Consider the following 14889-nt stretch of genomic DNA (forward strand, 5'->3'; position numbering starts at 1 on the left):
TTTCCTCTTCCATGTAAATCTCTGTCAAGCCCTGCTACCGCTTCCAGATTACAGGGCTTTTAAAGAGAAATAATTAATTGTCTTCATAATCAGTTTGTCAGGGCTATTAAGGCCTGTTAATGCAGCCAGGGCAGTGATACAGTTAGAGAAAGAAAAAAGAGTAGGCTGGAAAAAAATTAGTCCATACTGTAAGACAAGTGTACAAAGAAAGTGTTTCTTCTAGTGAAGTAGTTTTGGATGCTTTCTGTGCTGACCTAGGGACTAGGCTTGTTCTTTCTTCTTTCTTCTTTTTCTTTTTCTTGACATGTATTATTCAGAAACCAGAGATGCCCATTTGTGAAAATAGCATATGGGTACCCTGAGAGAAATATTTAGAAGTAGTATGCAATCTACTTGTCCAGCAGTGCATGTCTAAAAAGCACAGTGCATGTATTTGATGTTAAATGTCAGTATGACACATAGCCAGGAAAGAGTCATAGGCTTGATTTCAAACTCTGTATTTATAATTGGGTCATAGGGAGAAAAATAAACAAGTCTGTTTTGAAGACTGCTGCTTCTAATGAGCTCTTGAAAAATACGGGAAAATGAATAAAGTTTCTGTGGAAGACCTTCTTTAAAACACTTCTTAAATTTATCATAAGAAATGGTATAAATCACTTCAGCATCTTGTTGTCAATTATCATATTTATTCATCCTACAACAGAAGTCAGAATATTATGTGACTCATGGAAGTTTGCACACTTGGCAAAAATTGGTTTCTCCAGCTTTGAAAAGGCTTTCAGAAATATTTTCTAGTTAGGGAGCAAGTTTTATGGTGAGAAGCTGTATCTTTGATTAGATTTAGCATAACATAGGCAATACTCACCAAGCTTTCACACAGAGGGATTGAGGGACTGCACACAGCCACACTGCCTGCACTTCACTGGGAAACTTGCTTTAATGCTTGTCCTTGCTTTACCTGCTTGGAGAATGAGAAGAATTTCAGTCCCTAGGCTCTTGCCTTAGCACTTTTCACAAGTATTATAACCTCACACATTTAAAAAGGGATGTGACAGTTGCAGTTTTTCAGCTGGCACATAGAGTTGAACTGACAGATGTGTAAAGAAAAGATTTAGCTAATGATATTGATATAATGTGGGTTCTGTGAGGCCTAAACACTTAAATGAGAAACAGCCATCCAACTGTGGTAAATAGAGCATTTGCCCTGTTAGCTTTGAGCTTTGCACTGTAAATATTTTTGCTTTGAATCCTTCTGTACTGACTGTATAGGTTTAGCTAAATTAAAGTATTGTTCTGGTTAGAGCCCCTGGGCTTCACTATAATATAGATTGTGGGATGTGTAGATATTCTAAAGGGATGCTTTCTCTGGTTTCTCTGGTACTGAGACAGTCAGGAGAATTTCTGACTGTGTATTTTTTAGATTTCAAGTTGGAATTTGAGTAAAGATACACCTGTACTAATATATAATTATCTTGCCAAATACTAATGCTTCCTGGGTAATGCAACACCAGTTTTATCAGAACAGAGCTGAGCCCTGACAGTCCTGGAGATAGATGCTAACTGTGAGTTTCTCTGAAGAACTTCTGTTTTGGCAAATGTAAATCAGTTTACAGATCTGGTTGCAGTATAAGTGCCTAGAGAGCTGAACTGAATCTAATCCACTGAGAGAAAGAAGTGAAGTTTGGACTCTGTATCAGTATAGGCAGTGTGATGACTCATAAAAAGACCTCATTTAGTACTTCACATCTTATTGAACCTCTCGTTTACTGTGTTAACCATCCCCAGTATTACTCTGTGGTCAAAGCTTGATTTTGTAAATTTTGAACCAAAATCATATATTTTTTTTCCTGAAAAATCTCCTACTGAAAATGCATTACAGGTTGCAGTTAATGGGACCAAGTGTAAAATGCCTGCATGCTTTTTGAAGGTTCTGAGTGATTCAGTAACAACTGGTTTCACTGTGCCTTTATACAGCCAATACTGTATGAATCTCCAAACTAAAAAAATGAGCATCTGAGAATTTCTTGCACATGCATGATGGCATATCATACAGGAGTACTGGAAAAATGTCATGCAATTATCCAAGCAGTGAAGCAAGCCCTCCTGTCTCAGATGAGGTACAGGTGCCCTACCTCTGTAAGGCAGAGGATGCCTTTTGCCCACAGAAATCTGCAGGCAAGGTGATCTCTGTGCTTGAAGTGTAGGTAAATGCTGTGTGAATGTAGATACATAGTGATGCTACCTTTGCCAGTACATTCAGCTTAAAAAGTCCCCGTCTTTGGCTACTTATTCCTGCCTCTGTGCTCTAAGGATAATTTTTAAAGTGCAGATATCCCCATACAGAGTTAGCAAGCTGCAGCTGTGGAGGGGGTGCCAGGGTGCCAGAGGAGGAACGAGTGGCCAAGTCACAGGAGCAGAATGTGGGGCTCCATCCCTGATTGCATGGGCTGGGACACACCAGAGCCTCAGAGCCAGCCCGTGACGTGCTTTCCTTTCCTGGCAACAACAGGTCAGGAAATAATGCAATATCCTTCCACACTAAGCACTTTCTGTTCTAGTAGCCTCTCCTGTAAATTGCCATGTTGAAACTGTTACATGCACTGAAAACTTTTTAACTTATTTTAAGAACTTGTAGCGACATTTATTTATTTATATAATTAAAAATACTATTATTAACCAAACTGTAACAGTTAAAGACGAAATAGGGCTGCAAAACATGTTGTCCCTGGGAGCTAAATTTTTATATTGATTTCTATTGACACAGCTAAAATATAATATCACAGATATCTATCTATCTATATATAAAAAATATCACAGATAACCAGATATCTACTTGCTACAGACTAAAAGTAACTGAAAAGCACTCAACTTTTAAATGGAAAGTAGGTGGTGCTCAATGAATGTGTCTTAAATAAGATCCCTTGAGGGTTTAGTCTGAATTATTGAAATATGGAATTAAAACTCATTAAACTATGTTCTGCTGTAGTGTTTTAAACCAAAGTAATATTTTATGTACTCATGTCTCAGGCTTATATATTTTAGAATTATAATGATTTTGAAAGGGAGCCCCAGAAAACCATCTCAGACCAGTGGTGACACTCCTGTGTAATATAATAACCCAATAATATATAGTTAAGAAACCTGCAGGGGGTACAAACAAGGTAACTTGAGTTTCTTCCAGTGACACAAACAGTGATCTTTTTTAACCGTTGTTTTTTTTTTAATAGTTTTTAATATTTGGAGGTAGAAACAAAAGCAAACACCAAGATGGAAAGGGTTTATAACCCCATGGGTGTGACCATCAGGAGCTTACTCACCTTACTTAGCTCCTCTAAACCTTACTGTGAAGTTGCTCTTGTAAAGCAGGTGCTACTGGGACAGAGCTACCACCTAAGGTAAAGATTACACTGGAATTAACTGGGTGTAATCTGGTGCTCCTACTTTTAAGCACAGTGCTAGTTCCTTGACTTGATGGATTTGTGCATGTGAATTTTAAAAGAATAGATGGAGTCTTGTACCGGTTGTAATAAGAAAGGCAAGAGGATAAAAATAAATTTGAGATTCTAAGAGACGAAAGCTGAGTGGCAATAAAAATAGATTATAGGTTATAAAGTTCAGTAATCTAAGTTTCTACATTTTTTGCAATTATGCAATAAGGTCTTTTTGGTATGAAGAATTAAGAAGCAGATGAGCTCACACTTTTGCATCATTATCTATAAACACTTTTACCAGTGTAACAATATTCAGTATGCATTTTTGTGTTGAATGTAACGATTTTCATTACATATATTCATTTTCTGTATGCATGCCCTTCTCATTAGCAAGAATGAGTCATGATAATTTCCTGTAGTACTCATTGCAAGTCTGATATTTGTGCTCAAGAAACTGTAGAAGTGATCTCACCTTTCAAAACTATCTAGCTTAGAAAACCACACCTCCACAACCTCCTCATCTTCTGTCCTCCTTATAGTGGTGACTCTATTTGGGTTTCAGAGAACAGTTTTGTCACTTGTATCTTGTGCAAAGGTTCCTGGAAAATTTCTGGGTTTGAATACAGAGTTGTTTGCCAGAAAGGTGATTCAATGAATCAGTTTTGTTAAGCTGACCCTGGGCTGCCTTTGCAAATCACTTGGTGTTTGTAAGTAACAAAACCTGTGAGCTTTCAGTCCTCACTTTTACTTTCTAAAGTTGCCTGTGCAGTCAATCTTTGGTGCATGTTGCTTGTATGTCTAGGCAAGCACTTTTTAGGATGAACTGCTAGTCTTGTTTTGTAAAAGTTACATATGATAAATAAGAGTTCTAGAGCAGTGAGCATGTGTGGTGCTGTCTGCAGCGTGACTGTTCAGGGGCTGGAATCACATCAGCACTGAATTTGTGCCTGCTGAAGTCTCACAGCTGCCTTTGATTATTTTAACAGTCCCTTCTCTACCAAATAAACCTGGAGAAAGTAGAACAGTTCCGAATATCTGACATTTTGACATCCAGTGGATGCTTAACAGTGAAGCATTTTGTAAAATCAGCCTTGACCAGCTGCAGTGCATTGAAGTTTACAGTCCCGTTCATAAAACGTATGAGATGGGAAGTAGAATAGTTACATAACATTTCTGTAATGAATTTCTGTAATAAATTAGCTCTGCTGCCATGAAGCACAACTAAAACTCACAGATTATATTTTCTTCAACAGTAGTCTCAGATTTTGTCACTACACAATTATACAGATGACAAAATTTCTCCAAACCCTGGTCCAAACCATGGAGATGAGTTTCTTTTTATAAGGATATCCCAGAATGATAACCAAAGAGACTAGATTTCAGCTCTACAGTGATACATTCTTTAAGTATTTTAAGGCTGAAAATAGTGTTGCATTGCCACTGCAACCTACTTTTATTTCTATTTGTACATTTCCCATTTGCTTACAAGTTGAAGTGATATTCAGGCTGAACAGATAAAATGCCCTTGCACTGTGTTAAACCTAGTACTATTTTTAAGGTGTTTAAAAGGAAATAACAATGAGCTTAAACAACAGGAGTTAAGACAGGCCACCTGGATGAACGAGTTGGGTTTATTCCCATTTTGAGCAGGTCCAGCCTCTGAAGTGTACTTGAGGTATGTGCTTTAACCTCTTAATGAGAGGTGAAGCACAGATTTTGGGATTTTGTCTTTGTCTAACAGTTGCAGTATGTGAGAGGCAGTGAATTACTGGAAGACTATTCCCTATATATTGAGCAATTGTCTGCAGTGTTTTCAGAAGAGGCACTGCAGTGATTTACAGCCCTTTAAAGAGTCAGTAGGTATAGGAACAAAGCTTTAACTGTGTGGAAGTGGGAGGAAGATAAGATCATTACTAGGCATCATCACTACATTAATTTTTTTCCTTAGGGACTTGATTCATTGAGACAGTGAAGTTCTGTGTAATTTTAAGGACATGGATTTCTCACAGCTTTCTGTAAACCACTTTTTTACGTCTTGAGGTAGAAACATCTACTTTCTTCTCTTGTGGTTTATATGGTGAACTCTAATTTTCTCTTCCTCTTCTTTTTTTCTTGAAGTGCTGAAATCGTGTGTCAACTACAAATACAGAATGCACAATGTCAATTAAACTGCATGACATAATTGATAATATATTGGTCTATTTATAGCTAAGACTACTTCACAGGGCAGCAAAACTGTCTGCTATCTCTGAGAGATCTTCTGTGAATTGTTCCCTTTCTGAGCCACACACACCACAAAACCCACAGGAAGTTGTCTCTGTAGTGGCTGCGGTTCTGCAGTTTCCTTCTTCCCCATCTTTAAGTGGTCAAAACATTTCTTAAAAAGTTAAATCAACACAAAACAGAGAACAGACTTCCTGTTCTGGTGGTGTAACAGATACCCATGCCCTCAGAAAGGAGGATTCACACATCTGACTGTCCTTCTGCGTCCTTTGAATCAATGTGGGGTTATGGTGTGAACTTATTAAATAATAGTTTTATTTTTAGGTTTCCTACCAAGAAAATATAATAGTACTTTTTTTAGACATCTCACAGTAGCAGTTATTTAAAGGATGAGCAAAGCACTTGCTTTTCTTCACCCTTGACTTCTAAGACAATTTTCTATCTAAAGATAGGGGTTAAAGACAATCATGTTTTCAGGACTTATATGGGTAGAATCAGAAATATGCTTTAAAATTCTGATCCTTTAGCTAACAGATGGGACTTGCTATATAACTGCATCTGACTGAATGTATTGTATATATAAGGCATATATATATATATATATATACCTAAACACTAACACATGCATCTCTCTTGCTATATATCAATATGTGTATATAAATATATAGACATCTGCTGTTTCATTGAAGATTTTTAAAGGGAACACATGAATACACTGGAATCCTAACAGTCTTAACAATACATCACTTGCTCTTTCAGACATGAATTTTGTAATATTTATTTAAAAATTTAAAATCCAATCAAGGTTAAATAGGACTATAAAATTCAAAGTTATTTACACTTAAGATAATAATTCTATGTTGACTTGGCCAACATTTGATTTGGCATTTTCAGTACTGTTGATGGTAGATTTGCTTGTGAGCAATTTGTTAATGAAGAGATGCAAAAATCCTCCTGAAGGAAGAATTTCAAAGGACAGCAACATGATTCTGCTATTGCTTTGTATAAAAACAAGCACAACCATTCATTAAAAAGAATTTGTATCTACTGAAAAATATATGCATTTTACCAATGCTAATAGAATAAGATAACATTTCTGGTTCCTCTAATTTGTATCAAGAGTAGAGATGAAGATTTAAATGACTGTTGGATGGAAAGAGAAGGGAGATGGTGAAGAGAAGGAAGGAAAAATTATAAAAAAGGGAAGGAAAAAAGGAGAAAGGAAGGAAGGAAGGAAGGAAGGAAGGAAGGAAGGAAGGAAGGAAGGAAGGAAGGAAGGAAGGAAGGAAGGAAGGAAGGAAGGAAGGAAGGAAGGAAGGAAGGAAGGAAGGAAGGAAGGAAGGAAGGAAGGAAGGAAGGAAGGAAGGAAGGAAGGAAGGAAGGAAGGAAGGAAGGAAGGAAGGAAGGAAGGAAGGAAGGAAGGAAGGAAGGAAGGAAGGAAGGAAGGAAGGAAGGAAGGAAGGAAGGAAGGAAGGAAGGAAGGAAGGAAGGAAGGAAGGAAGGAAGGAAGGAAGGAAGGAAGGAAGGAAGGAAGGAAGGAAGGAAGGAATCTCCTTAGTTTCTGTGGGCTAAAAGAGTTATGCATATCCAGCTGTTCTGAACCCCTAGCAGAAGTCCTTCCTTGTTAAATGGTCTTCCTCCTTGTTAAATTTAGAGTATGCATTGATAGCATTTTCTCATCCAATATATGATACAAAAATGGTGCCTCTACCTTTGCTTTCTTTGCTTAATATTTTTCTTGCACCTTTTTATTCATTCTCCATCTTTCTCCTAACATTTTAATAAGTGCTTTTCTTTCCCATGGTCCTTCTCCCTCATTGTAGGGAATCCATCTGCACCTCTGTGTGCATGCCTTCGGTCCTCTTTCATTCCCTTGTCTCATTTTGGTTGATCATCTTTACCTTTTGTTTGCAGCCTGTCCTCCCCAGCCTGTAGGTCTTGTCCACTCTCCCCAGAACTATTCAAGGAGAAAAAGATGAAAGGGAGGGATTATTTTACCCTACAGTTTATCAGGTCATCCTCCCCTGAGTTTCTTTTCATGCAGTCTCCACACCTTGAAATCTTCCCCCTCCTTCCTGTTGTGATCTCAGCCTTTTCCTTCCTGCCTCCTCTGGTGAATTCTCTGACAGTGAAGCATGTGGGCATAAAACCCGTCACATTCCGCCTTCTGCGGGTGTAGATAGAGTTTAAAAAAATAATCGGAGGCTTAGTAACATCTAGCAATGAACAAATAGAAGATGTGCTGTGGTGTTTTCGTGGCGGGAGGCCGCGCTGCAGCACGGGGAGCTGCCGTGGGGCTCCGGGGGAAGGAGGGAGCCCAGCCGGGTGTCCGGGCACGCCGGGAGCAGGCCGGTGTCAGAAAGCCGGGGACGGTGCTGACAGAGCCTGGAGCCCTCAGGCTGTCCCGGTGTGCGCCGCGGAGAGCTCCCGGTGCCTCTCCCGGTGGAGGAGCTGGCCCTTCCCCCGAATTCGGACTGCTGCCTTGGGAATTCGATTCAGCTATTTCCTGGAATATGAATTTGTTTATTTTCAAAAGAGAACAAACGTAAAACTCGTACGGTAGCTTTGGGTAGGGCGTTTCTTGGTGGAAGAGTGATTCGGATCGTTGAATTATCACCTCTTTTTAAGAATTTCAGTACTTCTGGAGGTTGCATGGAGCACAAAAGCAGCTGGTGGCACATAAATTGTACAACTGCAAGAAAATCTGGCCCTGATACCATGGCTTTTACTGCCATGTATATCTCAGGAAATGTTTGCAGAGTGCAAAGTACTCCCATTTCGGTTTGAGATTTTTCTCACCTACTTTTTCTTCACTGGAACCTTATGTACCTGATTAGTCATGACACTTGGGCTCTTATCTAATTCTAAAGAGTAAATTAATCAACATCATAAAGTATGGACTGTAGTGATATGGGTAATAACCAGTGTGCCATCTTTTCAGTGGGGTTTGAAGCACTTTAATGGGTGATGCTTCTGGAAGTCACTTGGTTAACTAATGACTTGGCCCTACAAAATCTGGGAGTGTGCTCAGCTTTCTGTGGCATGAGCCATCTCGAAAGTCAGAACTCCAGCTGCATTTTCAGACAGCTTCATCGTGCATGGGTTGGGCATCCAACGCCCAAAAGTAAAATAACATTTTAAAAAGCCTTTCCTTCTAAATGGAAAAAAAAATGCAGTATTTCTCTTAGTGCTTAAGTAAATACTTACTTTGTAAAAGGCACTCTAAAATACTGGGAAAAGTTTATTTTTCAAAGCCACAGGCAGCAGTGTCATGGTGCTATAGGAAATGCTAAGGTTATGCAGTCACCACCTTAAAGCAAAGCAAATCTCCCAAGTTGTTTTCTTTTTGTGTCTTTATTGCTTTTATCTCAAGAACAAGATGTACAATTAAGGAACTCGAAAACTAACGTCCCGCCCCTTCAAACAATGGGCAAACGCAAAAGCAGGTTTGAGCCCGCGCTGATCGACATCCCAGCTCTGCGGCCGGTTCTAGCGGGGCGAGAATTCCGTGAGCGCTGCAGGACCGCGTGCGGCGGAGAGCGCGGCCCCGGGCCCGGCCGAGCCCCCGCTGCCTCCCGGTCCCGCGGCCCCGCAGCGCTCGGGGCGGTCCCGGTGCCGGTCCCGGCCTGCTCCGCTCCCCGCGTTCAAACGCCCCCCGCGCTCCCATAGGCTGCGCCGGCCCGGCCGCGCTCGGCCCCCGCCGCCCCGACCATGGCGCGGGGGGAGCCCGGCGGCCAGCGAGCCCCGCGGGCGGCCCTCACAGCGCCGCGCCCGGCAGAGCCCGCGGGGCCGGGACCTGCCGCTCCGCCGCCGTCCAGGGGTCCGGGTGCTGCGGCAAAGCGGGGGCAGGCGGCGGCGGGGCGGGCAGTCCCCCCGCGGCGGGATGGGCCGTGCCGGCAGTCGGACATGTCGGTGGCTGCGCGGGGGGAGAGGCACGAGGCGGGCGGGCGGCGCGGCCGCTGAGCGGGCGGGCCCGGGGGCAGCGCGGCCGCTCCCGCGTTCCGTGCCCCGGCGGCGGAACCCGGCCCCGGCGCGCCAGGCGCCGCGGGAGAGAGACCACACTTTTATCAAACTTGAGCCTTCGCTCCCCTTCCTCTTTCTTCCTCTCTCCCTCCTCCCCCGTCCCCGCCCCTTCCCTGCCGTCCTCCTCTTCCTCCTCCCCCCCGCGCCCTGGGATGTTTATTCGGGCGGCTGCGTGAGGCGCGGGCGGCGGCGGCGCCGAGTTTCTCTCCCCCGGCCTGAAGAGTTGCAGGCGCGCACACGCTCGCCCGGCTCCGGGGGAGAGAAGGAAACAAAATGTCTGCCAGGGCCGCAGCGGCTTCCACGAAGGTAAGGCTCGGCCCCGGGGCGGCCGCGTTCCCTGCCCGCTCCGATCCTGCGGTACCCCCGGCGCGGTTTTCCCATTGCCCCGCCGAGCCCGCACCGCGGTGGCCGCGGCTTTACCCCCGCCCGCGCTGAGGGTACGGGCTAGCGCCGACCGAGGAGGTGGGCGAGGCGGGCCGGAGCCTCCCGGCCGCCTTCCCCGCAGAGCTTCCCTCCTGCCTGCTGGGAGGGGCGCGCAGGTGGTCCGCACCCCCCTGGCCCGGGCCGCCGCCCCGGTCCCGCCCGGCCGCCCACCTGTTGGACGTGCGGGCCCCGGCCCCGGCCCCGGGACGGCTGCGGCAGCCGGGCCCTGCCCCCGGGAGAAGCCCCCGCGCTCCCGCCGGTGCGCTGGCCGTGCCCTTTTGTTCCAGGCTGGAGCCGGCTAGCAATTAGGAAAGGTTCAACCGGGAGAGTCCAGTAGTGCAGGATTTTTTTCTGTGGCCGCTGAATCAGTCGGGCATGATTGTTGCTGACATACGGTAAACAGCTTTGGGGCGGCAGTAATCCGTCAGAAACTTGTGCCGGTCCTCCACCTGATCCGTAGGTGTTGCCGGTGCAGGTGCACGTTGCGGGGTGTGTACTCTGACCTCCCCCGGCTGCGCGGCGGTGAGTAATGCCGAGCGGCCCCGGGGCTCAGAGGTGGAGCTAGAAACGCTCAACAGGTTATTTCTCCTTCGCGTAAAATTAAAGGTTTGCTTTGAAACTAGTTTGAATTTGAATTTCGAACTAATTTTTAGCTTGTGGTGCCTGAGTCGTTGCTCCGGCTTCAGCGCGACGAGTTCCCGTCGTGTGTGCTGGCCGGTGTTACCGGAGCTCGGCTTAGTGGTGTTTGCTTTCGAGTGAAACTGCGTGGTTTCGGTCTGATGTCACTTGCTGGTATGCACTTACTCAGAAGCGGTATTCCACAGGCTGAAGTAAAATGTACACCTTGCCGTGTTAGTACCGAAAAACTTCGGCGCTCGAGATACTAAGTAACAAACTTACTCCAGTTGTACGATACTGTTAGCTGGAGATTTCACCACCTCCAGGGTCTTCCTTCGGAGGTGTGTTCGAGGCAGCCTCAGATTCCAGAGTGGAATTTAAAAAATTTAAAAGCTAATGTTGACTCCTGAGTTTCATGGCTTGTTTTAAGTATGCTTCCGGAGGTATTGTGTTACATTTTATCATATAGACGAACACATTTCAACAATAAATGTTTGTTGTTGAAAAAGTAACCTATTTTAGGTAATATATCATACTCCTGCTATCACCTAGCTATGGAGATAGATAGATAAAACATACTTTTTAGCACTTTATAAATACATTTATATTAACAACAAATAGGAGTTGAAGATAAATGTTGTCTTGAATGGTGTTGTGTTAGAATTCTGCTTTGTGAGGGATTGTGAGAAATTGCATCAACTTAAATTTTGCAGATTTTTTTGTTGTTGTTGTAAAATCGGGGTACAAAAGTCTCATTTCTGGCTCAAAATGCTCTCTTAAAATACAGCTATTTTGTGAGGCTGTGGAAAAATATTGCCTTCCACACATGCATGTACTGTCTTGAAGTGTTTTTCTATTTTTAAATACAGAAGTGTATTTAAAGTTGCAGAAGGGTACAGAAAGTGTATCTGTTTTGGCTGTGGACTGGTGTACAGACTGTGTTAATTGGAAGTTGTATCTTGCCATAGCAGTTATTTGAAACTCCTCCTGCTCATGGTCATATCACATTGGCCCTTGGAGCTTGCATACATGCATACAGTATCAGCCAAACTAATTATACTGAAAGGTATGTTAATTTAAGAATGTTGCAAAATATAGTCTCACTGGGGTTTAACTCTTCACTGGGATGCTTTCAGATTTATGGAAGTCATGTAATTGAAATAGCATCTCTTTCTCAGGAAAAACCTCATTTTGTAGGTCCTGTGACTGTTAGAGTAAATTCTTAATCTGTGATAGCTTTTTATCAAAATTATTTCTTACCTTTTTACCTTGATCACAGAAATGTCTTTGAAGACTAGAATCCAATGCATACAGCTCATATGAGTTTTGTTGCCAAAACAGAGATGCTTTCAGTCAGTGGATATTGTTAATTGTATTTCAATCATTAGTTCCTGGGCTGTTCTCCATGTAGTTTTAATAGTCATAGACAAGGAGATTTAGAAGTGTTTTGGAAATACTTGAATATTGGGGGATTTCTGTGTTCACAGTCCAGATCTTGTTTCCTTTAGTTACCCCTTTGGGCATGGGATCTGTTTTCTCATTTTTGGGGTTGTAGTGCATTAAATGATGAATGGTTTTCTCTCAACATTTACTTAATATACTTTTGAGCTCTGTATCCATATCCACAGTTACTGTGTCACAGTTGATTGGACAAAACCTAAAAAAAAGAAAAGAGAAAAAATTATTTTTGATTAGCTGAATAATTCTTATTTGTACATGAGATAATCTTGGCTGCTGTGATTGATTATGTTACACCCTACTATCCACAGTCTTTCACAAACAGTTTCACTGCCCTTCAGTTTAGATTACTTACCTTTTTCCCCTGCTATGCTGTATAAGAATGTGGTTTTATTAAGGTGTTATGTGCTTGTTGTAGCTGTTGGTAATATGCAATAGAAAATGGTGGGGAAATGAAGACTGGCTGGAAGTTTAATCTGGTTGTGCCTGTTGCTGCAAAATTTGAGGGGCCTAATCTCTTCTGCTGTCTTTTTGAACTGTACTCATGGATACTGTGGGAATGACTGTCAGGGTCCTAGTAATGGGATGAAAACTTTCTTTTTGCCTTTAAGTTGGAGACTGTAATATAGTCCACATTGGTCAAAAAACCCAAACCAAACAAAGAAAAAAATCACCCTGAAAAGGGACAACTTCAATCCCTGAGCCTTTTTGAATGCTGAACCCGAGTTCTCGAGACTCCCCTCTAATTTAAAATACATTCAGGAAGAGTATTTCAGTCTTTCACCTCAGTCTTGTAACTAATTGAATTTTGGTTGTTTTAACTGGTTTTCTAGCTCCAGGCATGTATCTGTTTACAACCCCTTGAATCAGGAGCTGAGAACACGGCTGTGTTAATGGTTCAAGACATGCTGATTGCAAGGACTCCTTGGTTTTCTGTTTTAGGGGCAATGACCTGTGGTTTTCATAATTGGGGTTAGCATTGTACCCTAAATCTTACTTGGAAACACCAATGGATTTGTTTCTTGTAGAGCATATATGTTCAAATGTTTTTAATTCAGTCTGTGAGATAGCTAATTTTGGAGCAGTACTTTATTTTTCCCATGTAAGTCTGTATATGGGCACTGTAAAGTTAGATAGTTCTTCTTTGGTCGTTTGTGAGACTCTTCAACTGTAACAACAAAAAGAAATAAATATATAGCAAACATATATGGGAAAGTATCTGAGAATTCAGTTTAACCTAAGAATTTACCTCCTATATAGAACCTTTAAAATACTGCATTTAATTTTGCTAGTTTTTCTGTAAGTTGTATTTGGAACTTAGGAAATACTAATACTGGTAGGTATTTTTCAAAGAATAATTTATATGAGTAGCTTGTATTTCAGGCTTGGATTTTCTTGAATCCATTGTTCCAGTTAGGACTATCAGTAATTTCAATTACCAGATGATACTCCAGGTGCATTTTCCAGTGTGACTTTGGCTGCAGTGTGAGAGGAGCTGCAAGCTCCACACTCTGTAGGTCATTATGAAGTGAATGCTGGAGTTTGCTTCTGGTTCAACGTGCAGTGTAAAGATTACTGTAATGTAAACAGAGCTGAAATCTGACGGTGCCTGGCAACTGGCTCCACCTTTGTAGAGTGGAAAATCAGTAAGGCCTTATCAGTGACCAGCTAGCTAATCTTTGTGTCAAGGAAAACCTCTAGAAATGGGTTACTGTACATCATAGGTATTCTAAGATGCACATTATGCTGCTACTTAGGTTCTATGAGAGTAGGTGTGTCTGTGCTAAAAAAGGCTCAAAAGATAGTATTTAGAATTTGTTCTTGAAGTCAGGAGTGGTTATTGAGCTTGACTATATGTCTGTGTTCACACTGCAATGTACCATTGTTGTCAAAACCTTCTGGGAACTCGTGAAAATACTTGGCTTTTAACTACTCAGCATAAGGTACTGAGTTGGAAACAGAACTGTAACTAGTTGACTACTCAAGCTCTGAATTGTGCTAAATATGTTGGGTTTATTCCTTGAAATGCTGTGCAAAATTATTGTCTATCTCAGGTCAAAGCACTCATCTGAAGGCTTTGTATCAAAGTTGAAGTTCTCACCAAGGACTGAAGTGTTCACCCATTTTTTTGCCGATGAGCTTTCAGTGTGAAATAAGATCCTCCTTTCTGTTTTCTTCTCCTGTCCTCTATACCTTGTGGAAAGGCCTTGTCTTGTGTACACACTGGAGTGGCAGGGGAAAATCTGATTAGTCACAGTGTGGGGGGAGTAAAGCCATGGACATGTCCATTTCAAAATTAATAGGCCCAACATTTGGTTTGTATCACTGTCAAATTCTACGTGTCAGTTTGAGTTAAGGGATAACCAAAGATAGTATTTGAAACAAATGCTTTTATTGTTTTTGTTATGGGTTCAAAAAGACATTTGTCATTTATATCCCCACAAGTATTTCTGTGTTATCATGGTATGAATACAACAGAAATTAATATCAAACTATGCCCAGTGTTTTCTCAGGCAAATATATTACTAATGACTTCTTCACTGAATGTACTGATTAAGCAAACAGCCGTAGGGAAGTCTTAAAATGAATTCCATGATTCTGTGCAGTGTATTTATGCTGAGTCCAAAAAGTCCTGAAATGAAAACACTGTCTTGTCTTATAATTATGCTATTTTAGGGACAGATTATTCAAATATGTGCTGTACAGTCATAAA

General features: G+C 42.1%; 1 protein-coding gene across 10 annotated transcripts in view; it reads left to right on the top strand.

Moving 5' to 3' along the window:
• The window catches only part of TJP1 (tight junction protein 1), a 160505-nt gene that overhangs the window by 81472 nt on the left and 64144 nt on the right, over nucleotides 1-14889 (top strand). The window contains exon 1 of one of the 10 annotated variants that reach the window (XM_077185785.1): nucleotides 9590-9983. The exons of the other annotated variants lie outside the window; for them this stretch is intronic. Coding sequence (XP_077041900.1) covers nucleotides 9951-9983 — 33 coding nt within the window. The 5' untranslated portion in view covers nucleotides 9590-9950. Of the gene's footprint in view, nucleotides 1-9589; nucleotides 9984-14889 lie in introns of those variants that run through there. 10 annotated transcript variants of the gene reach the window in all.

This window comes from Agelaius phoeniceus, chromosome 13 (assembly GCF_051311805.1).
Source record: "Agelaius phoeniceus isolate bAgePho1 chromosome 13, bAgePho1.hap1, whole genome shotgun sequence".
In the NCBI taxonomy this organism is placed as follows: domain Eukaryota; kingdom Metazoa; phylum Chordata; class Aves; order Passeriformes; family Icteridae; genus Agelaius; species Agelaius phoeniceus.